The 11,663-nt window shown below is 37.3% G+C and overlaps 1 protein-coding gene across 1 annotated transcript; it reads right to left on the bottom strand.

Moving 5' to 3' along the window:
- Nucleotides 1-2,138: 2,138 nt before the first annotated feature.
- On the bottom strand, nt 2,139-11,434 carry LOC122249525 (protein sel-1 homolog 1). The gene is made up of 13 exons (XM_086555456.1): nt 11,295-11,434; nt 8,376-8,469; nt 7,736-7,833; nt 7,136-7,313; nt 6,268-6,491; nt 5,597-5,792; nt 5,174-5,371; nt 4,866-4,937; nt 4,538-4,686; nt 4,079-4,318; nt 3,728-3,901; nt 3,422-3,544; nt 2,139-3,262 (listed from the first exon to the last, which is right to left on the bottom strand). The coding sequence occupies exons 3-13, from the start codon at nt 7,820-7,822 to the stop codon at nt 3,122-3,124; spliced, it is 1,782 nt and encodes a 593-aa protein (XP_086411582.1). The 5' UTR covers nt 7,823-7,833; nt 8,376-8,469; nt 11,295-11,434; the 3' UTR covers nt 2,139-3,121.
- Between the last annotated feature and the right edge of the window lie 229 nt (nt 11,435-11,663).

The raw sequence follows: 11,663 nt of genomic DNA on the forward strand, positions 1-11,663 counted from the left end.
ATACAAACAAGGAATGAAAGCAGTGGCGGTTAATAGGAAACAGGAGATGCAAGTAGCAGAGATAAAGATGCTGAGATGGTCTCTTGGATTGACGTTGAAGGACAGGATTAGGAAGGAAAGAGTGAGAGAAGGAGTGGCTGTGGGAGAGTCGAGAGAGGCCAGGTTGAGTTGGTTGCGGAGAAAGGAGAGCTACGTAAGAAGCAGAGTGAGGAAGGAGGTGGTTGGGCAGAGAAGGAGGGGAAGACCAAAGAGGAGATGGAAGGACGGTGTGAAGGAGGATCTAAACGCAAAGAGGTTGAAGGATGATGATGTAAGAGACACTATGGAGGAAGAAAATCCGCACCGGCGACCCCACGTGAATGGGATTGAAGCCAGATGTGTACAGGATGCTGCCAGATGATTAGTCCTCCCATATTTATGACACGTCTTAATTTGTCCACTGTAGAACATAGGCCACATAGTGATTGTGGCCAGTGTTGTTTTTATTTCCATTTTTACTATCCGCGTGCCATTAAGCAGACGCTCTGCTTTACTATATTTATGTTTATTTTCCCTTATGCTGCAAACTTTTTTCCATATCTACCGGAGTTCTGGTACTGAATAATGCAGTAAAGTGCGGCGATGGCATGTCTAGCTTCTTCCAACAAGCATGAACTGGATACTGGGTGGTAAAGCTGTCATCCAGTCATTGCGCAGCAACACTGAGTAATATCTAGGATACCGACCTTGACTGTACCGACGATATTGCCATCCTTTCTGAACCTCTGTGGTTCTCGATGCATTCATCAGTGAAGCAAAGCCCTTGGGGCTGGAGGGCTCTTGGACCAAGACCAAGGTCTGCAAAGAGAACCCACCCTTTCGATACGTACTTGTGGCTAAGACATTGAAGTTACAAATAGTTTTACATTCTTTGGTAGTAGTCGATGACCTCGTTCGGGAGGAGTATTTGTATATAGAAATTCTACACAGGAGTACCTACGTAGAAAGATCAAGCTACGTGTCTTCAGAGCCCTGATATTGCCAGTCTTGGACCTCATCCTGTGCCTTATGATCCGGCGCAAGGCATAAGTGACGGGATTATGTGTCCAAACCAAAGATGGCAAAGTGAGACCGACATAAGACCCATTACTTGCACAATCCGGGACCGCCAATTCAGGCTTTATGGATACTGGACTCCTTGATAATGATCCCTCAAATCAGCTTGTCTTCGCCAGAGACAGTCCTGAGTGTATGAGACCCATGGGACAACTAAGGAAGTCATGGCTGGGGTAAATCGATCAAGCCTGCCTGGACGAAGTAAGGACCTGTCTCTTCCATGTGGCTTGCTGAGAGGGATCCTCGTAGCTGGAAACGGAAGTGGATGCGGCAATGCATCCAGGCGTTAGCACTCCTCATTGATTGATTGCCTGACATCTTAAGCGTTCTGGGTTTACTTAAATGGATCCATATGCATCTATATATACTAACAAATTACACTCTACATCTGTATATTTTTTTATAAACAGATAACGCACAACGGTTACAGTAAGTCCGAAAAGAAAGAATGTTTTTCAATGATCACCATTTCATTTGAAGGTCTGATTTTCTGTTGACATATTTGGTAAGTGCACCAGTTCTTCACTTTTATTATAACATCACACCTAAGGAACAATAAATAAAATAAATTTCATATACGAACTATCTTTTATTTTTTATTTCTTTTTACAGAGAACTTAACAATAAATTTATAAAGTTCTAACTGCAATTATTAACTTTTCACTTAGTAATCTGTACATGATGTTTATACAGAAATTATATTTTGACTTACATACACACCCATGCACGCAAACACACAATCACGCACACCTTATTCAACAACTAAATTTGGAACACATATTTTGCTTTTTCCAATTCCAGTACTAGGAAAAAAAGTAAAGTAAATGGTACGAGTACACCACACTTCCATACCATACTCAACTGAAAAAACAACAACAACATTAATCAGAAAGATAGATGAGCTGAGAAGGGAAAAAAGAAAAAAAGAAAAAGAAAGAAAATAAGAAAGAAAAAAAAAAGAGAACCTTCCTACTATAAGTGACTAGTGATAATGTAATGTTTGAGAAACTGGGAAGGTTGATAACTGGAAAGCAAATACCCAATCCTGTACATCCACATAAAGGAAAACAAACAAACAAACAAACAAACATCCCACTGGTGATTGTGATCTGGAGAGAAGATAATCAGCTGAGTCGAGCCAGACAGGGACAGTCATTTACAAATTCTGAAGTAGTTTGTATATACACATATCTCTTTTTCAGGGACATTCTCTATAGAAACTGGACTGTCACAATGATAGGGGGTCACATTTAGTGAACCTTAAAATAAACTACGCAGGTGAATACCATCATAGAAATAAATATAATAACTACACTTTTCTCGGTTTATATATATATGTATATATATGTATATATATATGTATATATATATATATATATATATATATATATATATATATATATATATATATATATATATATATATATATATATATAGTATTATGTGCAACCCATTTCAAATACATATACATATATATGTCCAACAGAAATAACAAACCCCAATAGCAAGATGAAAATATTTCAAGGACAAAATCTAGCACGATAAAAGCCCTTGTGTATATATATCCCATACAACTTCTATTCTTTTTTCTTGAGAGTTTACATCTTCTGGACAACATTTATGCTATCCTTCACTAATGCAAGATCATACAAAAAGAAAAAAATATCATTACAACCAATAACCACCCAAACCTTAAAAAAAGGAAAATAAAGTAAGTTGAAGATCTTTCTGGATAGCCAGTGTTCAGTCAACCTTCAAAATAAGGAAGTGGTGCCATCTTCCTTGATCAAGAGGTGTCAATCTTGCCTGATGACTTTATTGCACAAAATCATGTGGAATACGACAAGCTGGGACCGGATGCCCCCCCTCCTTGAGCCCTAGAACAGTCAACCACAAGCTTGAGCTGGTAGCACACTTAAGGGTACAGATGAAGAACACCACAAGTTAAATTTCCAGACTCCTCATCTGTTTAGATTCGGTTCTTAGTGTCCCCGTCACTTTGAAATGACACAGCTGGAGACGGTGTTTACATGGCCAATGGCGGGGGTGGCCTTCTGAAGAGAATAAGCATGGCAATGATGACAGAGAGGACTGCCATGAGGTAGATGTCCCAGTCTGGGCCGAGGAACTCTTCTATACTGCCCTTGCTCAGCTGTGTCCATTTGAACTGGAAAAGTAAAGAGAAGGGTCAAATGTATACATGTGCAAAGTTTTAGCTGTATATCTATTGTAAATTGTTATTTTTTGTTGGGAGATAGTTCCCTATCATATACCATTCATGATATTTTGGGATGAACAGAAAACAGAAACAAACAAACAAACTTACATCTTCAAAATATTTGAAGGTAAAAAGAAGGGCCAGTTTGGCCAGTGCCAGAGCAACAGGCACCTGTGCATCAGCACTTGCTTCTGCAGCCATGTCATAGAAGCGTTTGGCAAGGTGCATGTCCTGTAGAGAGAATAATCCAATATCTATAATCAATATAACTTACAATGATCAATGATCAATCATTGCTTGGGAGAACAAATTAGTTATTTTTGCTAAGAGAGAAGAGCAATATAAACAAACACTAGATTCACCCCCAGTGGCACCAACAAGAACTTATCATACTGTAAAACCATCAGTTCATACCTGTTTCAATCCAAGCCCTTGCTCATGCATGTAACCCAAGTTAAACATAGCCTGAGCATTGTGCTGTTGCTCTGAAGCCAGCCTGTAGTGGGCAGCAGCTGTCTCGTAGTCCACTGATGTTCCATATCCATAGTAGTGATAATCACCCAGTTTCACTCTTGCAACTGCATAACCCTATTAAAAAGAAGAAAGATTTGAATACAATAAAAATTAAAAGGCATGGAATACAAATACAGAGTATACTGAACATTAGGATGTAAAAAAAGACATAGACACAATAAACAAACAAACATAAAAAGACAGACAAACACACACACACACACACTCTCTCTCTCTCTCAACTCTACTTACTTGTGATGCTGCACGACCCCAGTACATGAGTGCTCGGGCTAAGCTTTCTTCTCTCTTGAAGAGCTCCGTCTCATGTCTATCAAGAAGAAAAGCAGCATTGCTCTGAGCAACCTCATACCCTAACTCGGCTAGCAACATGTACGTCACAAGTGCTTGCGTGTGTCGGGAATCCCAGTAGGCTGAATGGGCTTCCATTAGCATCTCTCCCCATTTTCCCCTTTCAGCAACATTCTTAAAAAGCTGTAGAGGAGGAGAAAGAAGAAAAAATTAGTATAATAATTCCATTTTACCTCCTAGATGCAGAAAAAAAAGTTATTTTTTTTTGGAAGACTACAGAGCCATCACCATAGGTTGACTGAAATCATACGAACCAACATAATGGAATTAACACAATATAAGAGATTTATGACAGCCTATTGTCCCAGAAAATAAATCAATTACAAGGATCACGATACTTACCTCAACACTAGTGTGGCATGACCGTACCATCCCTGTGCCTGAGGCCTGCATAAGAGCCAGATTGTAAAAGGCCAACACATGACCAGACTGAGAGGCCAAGTTGAAGTACTTAATGGCCATCTTGTAGTCCCTCCTTACACCCATTCCACCTGTAATTGCAATGGGGAATGTTGAGCTGTATCTTAAGGATTCTGCACGACTGATCTATACATTCCTTCATTCCTCAAAATTTGCATCAAAAACAGATATGTGTGAAACTCGCAATTCACTTCCGCTATATTCAACTTGCGGTCGCAATGTGTTCATCAATTCAGAACTTAAGACTTACTGAAGTACATGTTGCCAAGTTGCAGCTGCCCGTCAACCCATCCTTGCTCTGCTGCTGAAGTGAAGTGTGTGCGTGCATGTGTGTATTTATGTGTGTGTGTGTGTGTGTGTGTGTGTGTGTGTGTGTGTGTGTGTGTGTGTGTGTGTGTGTGTGTGTGTGTGTGTGTGTGTGTGTGTGTGTGTATACATATATATATATATATATATATATATATATATATATATATATATATATATATATATATATATATATATATATATATATATATGCATATACTAAAATCAGGACTTGAATTTCTATGTACTCACATATATTAGTCAAATATCCAACTTTAGCAATGCATATACAAACCTGGGCCTGTACGTCTCCCTTCTCAGCAAGGAATTGATAGTACTGAATTAGATCATCATCCAGAGGAGTAGACAGGGATCCTGGGCTGTCCACTTCATCCAACAGACGCACTCTCTGCACTACGCGATTCCTAGTCAAGGACACCTCGTCTGCCACTGGAAGGTATATATGAATTAGATCAAATGGAAAGAAGATTAAATTGCATATTTGAAAGTCTAATCATAATATTCCAACCAGCACCTTAAAACGACTGCATAAAACAACAAAATACAAGAATAAAAATAATGGCAGACAAAACAAAAAATGAAGACAAAAGTATTCATATTGCAGAACAATGCAAAGAATCTAAACCGAGCTTTAAAGTCAATACAGAGACCTACCAGTACGCGAGACCTTCCTGTAGTAGGTGAGGGCCGTCTCGCAGTTTGAGGCTACACTGATGCCTGACCAGTATCTGTAAGCCAAGGCCATTTGCGCCCACTGGCTGCCACCTAGGGCACCGAATGTGTAATGGACCAGCGCTTTTGCCTGACTGGAATTTTTCCCGATCCCCGTGGCATACATGAAGCCCAATCCCTGAAGACAAAAGGAAAACAGCTGTCAATATATCTGATGCAGGTTTCAGTTACTACATAAATTGAGTTCTCCAGTAATTGTAAAATAATATAGTAGAATAATTTATACCATTATGATATCTGTACTTTTGCTATGTGATGATTTAAAGGAAAAATTCTCTTAGGGCAAGCCTGTGCTGCAGGGAGCATTACCTTCATTTGCAATAGGTTGAGCATTAGATACTTTTACTTTAGGATGGGCTAAAAGAACAAAGCATATTTATGGTTGGCAATAATGTATGTATGTATATATCTATAATAAAAATAAAACATGAACTGATTAATGCCAGATGGTATCAACCTGCAGAATTTTATAAAACTAAATTAAATGCAAAGGCTAAAGATCCATACTTCCGCACTAACAACAAACCTTATTCAAAATTCCCACTCCACCACAGCAATGCCAAACACCTCACCCAGGAAATCTTATAACCTACCATTTGAGCATCAGCATTGCCTCTCATGGCTAAGCTTTCGAAGATCTCCACTGCATGGGAGATGTTCTGCTTGAGGTGCTTCCCCAGCAGGCGTGCCCAGGCCACCTTCTGCAGCGCCTCCGTGTGCCCCAACTCTGCTGCCGACTGCAAGAGTGTGTAGGCGTGCTTCTCGTCCTGCTTTGTCTGGTTCAAGATGGCCATGGCTGCATCGAATAACTCATTTGCTGAAGGCAGAAAGTAAAGATTTATTTAAGCATTATCAATAATAAAATATATGTTTTTTAAACAAAAATATATACTTGCATAGACCACTTTACGTGTTAAATATGCTTTACTGCTATTTAGATCATCAGCTACAGAGCAATACATTCATACCAAGTCCAATGTGATATGTATCTGTATTGAATCATAATGTTGTTATACTGATAGTTCCTATTAATTCATATAATTGTATGATTACTCACATAGAATAGATAAGTATCCCTTCAGATCATGCAAATCGTTTTCTATTGTACACCACCTATTGCTTAATTAAGCACTTATACCAAAATCAGAACAAGAGAGAAATTATGACTCTACATAAGATTATTAATAATCTGTATAATATATTCTACACATATGTTGATGGAATATAGGTTATGTAAACATAAACAACATAACATCATGCCCATTGATCTTTGGAGAGGTGTCAGATACAACTCTCCAACATAGTATGTTTAAAAAAAAAACTGCCACCAGACCAAACTAGTATATAGACAAAAGAATCAACAAACGAGACAGAAACTAAATTTGGTAGTGGTAATGGCTGTAATGCTAATAATTTAGAAACAAAAGAAAAACCAGAGCAAAACACCAAGGACCTTCTTACCTCTAACTTCATTTGGTGTCAATGGCTTTTTCGGTTCTTTCTCCTCATCGGCTGTAGTCTCGCCATCCTTCTCCTCCTCAGCCTCTTTGTTGGCACTGTCACTCTCATCGTTTATGATCTCTGCCGAGTCTAGATTCTTTTCAACTCCACCCTGTTCCTGGTCATCATCGTTACTTATCTGGAAATATGCAACATACATATGCTTCAGATCTGTGAATAAAAGAACCTGATGGTAGAAAATGCAATCAGGATAGAGATACCTTATAAACAAGGTAAAACTGCCCTGGTAGATCTATTTGTACTAATGCATTACATAGTCTGAGATTTTAAGGTGTTGTATCCACCCTCTATGGCTGTCTGAATAATCTGAGATGTCTGTACTTTATTTGTCTGTAATTTCAGTTCCTTATGGAAGTTTGAAGGACCGACTGTACCAACTCATTTCTATGCTACCTTTGGGAACATATGGAGGAAGTAGCAGACAATATGAACTGTGAAAATAAATGGAGGAGTGGGAGTAGGAGGAAAAGGTAGGATGGGAAGAGGTGTAAGGAGGGAAAGATTGTGTGAGTGGGGCTTCACATGAAATCTTAAAATTACCGTCGTTGGTGTTGTTTCTGCGGACACCAGCACTACACAAGCAAGGGTCACCAGGAGGACCACCCACCATGCCTTCAGTCGCGTCATCTTATGGTGCTCTGTTGGAAGAACAAAGAGTTTGTTAGTGTGATCTCTTAAAACAATGGAAATGAATCAGTTAATTCAACAGCATAACTACATAACATTTAAAACACAACAAGTAACGAGTCTTGTGAAATAAGCAAATCAGTAACTAAAGAATTGAAGAACTTTAAATATCTACATACTAGTATATGAACTTTTTGGGGGGAATAGGGCTGTTGTAATCTTCTAAAACAAACTTATACCTAATATACATTATTTTTCTTACAGTATATTACAGCTCATAACTCAGCTGATATACAAACTTTTAAAATATTCAATCAGCTGACTGAAAGATATGAAATGATTTTGTAACTTACCGTTCTCCACATAAGAAATAAATAAACAAAAGAAAGAAAAAAGAAAAAAGAAAGAAAAAGAAAAGAAAAGAATAAAATCTATATACTCAAAGAAGTAAATGAAATCAGAAAACAAATTAGCACAGATCATTTCTAGTAGACAATTTGGGCTTTTGATATTAATACAATTATGACTTTATAAAAAGTAAAATGTGTCCTACCTCTTTCGAAAAAGGGATATTACAGATGGGGAGAATAAGTGTTACCATCCCTCCATGCTGCTCTGGTCAAAACTCTTGCCTGTGATAACGCGATCTGGGGAGAGGTAGTCTTAGTGTCAGACACATGTATACACTCACAAAAAATAAACAAAAAACAAAATGAAGGAAAAGGTAAAAAACATGTGCGGAGAATAAAGAGACATGAATGGGACTGAAGAATTAACACTGGTAATTCAACAATACAAGATCACAATTCCTTTTTATTCACACTGTTCTTCCAAATCTTAGCAAAATCACCTACAGTTTTCACTGTACTTGGTATTAACTGATCAATGAAATGTACAATTTACAATCATTCATGCATAATTATTTAGAAAGAGTGCCACCTTCTGGCAAAATTGATCCCCATACATTCAACCACTTAAGGATCTTGTGATATGTTGCAGAGATGCATAAGCAATCCTTTTTACCTACTCTTATTCAATTTGAGAAGAAGAAGCAGAGAAGAGGAGGAAAAAAGAAAAAGTTATATTTTTGAAATGTGCAGGTCAAAATCTATGTGATGATACTTGAAAATATCACAATTAATTATTGGTCCTTTAGGAATTAATGCATCTAGGGATTATATCAATAGCTTTACACCAATAAGTCAATCAAAAGTAAGGACGATTTAATTTAATTAATATTGTGTTGGCATTTTGAGATACAGGATTCTAGTCACAGTTATCACATGAACACAGCCGATAAGGGTACTATCAAAGTAAATTGCATTGTTTGTGGTATGGCATATCTACTAACAAATCCTCTTGCAGACTTGTAGTCAAATAGGACACCAGTCTGAATTCTATCCTGCCAAAATATGTGAGTGGGATGTTTGTTGGCCTTTGATATGGTGACAACAGGAGTGGAGGCAACTGTGAACTCTGTGCCTAAAGTATGGCATGTGGGTATGTAAGTTTTACCAATGGTACATATGCCACATTTCATATTCTTAAAGAAATCACACCTATATCACGTGATGTTTCTCTCCTCCAACCCCCAAAATAGCATCAGATTCTTCAAATTACATCAAACAAACAAAAGTGTGCGCGCACACACACACACACAAATTATATAAAAGTCTGTAAAAGCTATAGTCGCCATCCAATTTCTTTTCTAAGTTAATCATAATGTATTTTGTTCACTTCAGGAGAGCTTTTATCCACAATATTTGTGATGCTTCCATGTATAATTTGCGAACCATATGTGACAACCCTTGTAACCATATTTGGAAACAGTCAGCAGAAAACAATAAAATAAAATTATAGAGAGAAAAGGATATCCATACAAATCTATTCCATGAAGCTCTATGTTTTCCTTGGGTGTTTATCTATTTTTCCGCAGAATAACAATACTATACAAACACAAATTTCTGATTTCAAGCTCCTAACACACCAAAAACTACCACTGTTCATGATCCATAGTGGTAAGAAATACTATACCACAAACTAACCACTGCATTATCTTCTACTAATCAACCCTAAGAGGACATAAGTAATGATTCTAGTTATGTTCAGGTGGAGACATGCACAACCTGAACCACTATTCCACAGGAAATGATGGTGAGGTTTTCAAGAATCATGACGTAGATTTTGGAACTGTAGATTCCAAAGACACAACTAATCTCTCTGTCGAAGATAGAATTAGATTGGATAAAATTGTTTGTTAAGCCCATTTCTGCGTCAGAATACAAATAGGTGTATCCTCTAGGGGTTAACCTCTCCTCTGCCAACCAGACTTGATTGCACACACTCCTGCGATGATTGGGGTATTGTATATTTTATCACAATAACCATAGTTGCCTATTACACCTACTCTAATTCATATTAATAACATAAATCCAACCTGATGCTACATTTGTATAAAAAAAATATAGATAACAATAAGATAATCTATCCTATCAAGGGAAGGAAAAAAAACTCTTCACAACTGGACAGATAAGCTGTGCTATTGTGAGAGAAAATGATAATTGCTGGACATAACTTTCTCTCTTTGATGGCTCTCTTACTAACTATAATAGGCCTATTTATTAGTTTTCAGTCTGATTATCTCATATCATCCCTAACAAACATCATACTCACTTCAACTATCAAGTCCTAACACATTTAGCTTCCTATCAAAGCATAATATCGGTATTTCTAAGCAATGTATTTGGATTATGTTTCCCTAAACCCTTTTACATGGAATATCTGCAAAAATTATATAGATAGTTTACAGTTTGCACTTAATAACTAATTGAAGAAATAACAATTATAACTCTTTCCCTCTGCAATTATGAAAACAAAAAGAATTTGTCTCTTACAAACAAACTAAATCTCTAAGTCTCTCCTCAATCACGAGAGAATAATTCAAATTTCTCACCAATGACACAGTAATATTCTGGAATAAAGTTCATAAACAGAATGAAGTTTATAGATAAAACATAACTCTTTAAAGTCTTTCAAACCCAAATTAATCAGATTGACTTAATATTATCACTAAAGATACACTATGAGTGAGTTACAGACCATGTATCAATATTTTCAAAGCCTAAGTCAACACAACAAGAAAAACAAAAATAAAACTAAACAAACACGGCGATTTAATACACGCAAAATCACTTACAGGTAAAAAAAAAATATATCACCACATTAAAACAACTACAATTTCCCCTTATCTCCTCAAAATAGGCAAACAAACAACCACCATACATAAATAACCAGCGCAACATGTGCTTAAATAGCCAATTAGATGTGAAATAGCCTTTAAATCCCACATTATATCAAACCAAACAGGTAATTCACAACAAACACTCCATCCATATGTTTCTTCCTTTGGGACAATCATTACGCACAATAACACACTCAGAAGCAAGCAAACACGCACCCATCCAGCTCTTACCAAGATAAATCACAGGAATCACACCAAAAACACATAAATTCACATAATCGGGTTCGCTGTCTCTCCTTCGGCCACGTAATGTTTTCCTTCTGGTTAGCGGATGTCAAAAGGTGTTCGGGCGCTTTTCCGCTCGAGCTTAGCGGGTTTTGCTACGTTTGTGGGTTGACGTATACTTGAGTGTATTTTTTTTTTATTTGTGGTTAATTGTGGGGTTTTATTTTTGGGAGTTTTAGTTTCATGGTGTGGTTATTGTTGAGGGTTTAGAGCTATTTGGTTTCGGCGAGGTTGCGGGAAGGACTGAATAAAAAGTAGCGTTTCTTGTTATTGATGAAAACTGACATTTCATAATTCCCGTGATTGACAAATCAT

Source organism: Penaeus japonicus, unplaced genomic scaffold, assembly GCF_977035675.1.
Source record: "Penaeus japonicus unplaced genomic scaffold, GWHDUDI00000001_assembly GWHDUDI00000031, whole genome shotgun sequence".
Lineage (NCBI taxonomy): Eukaryota > Metazoa > Arthropoda > Malacostraca > Decapoda > Penaeidae > Penaeus > Penaeus japonicus.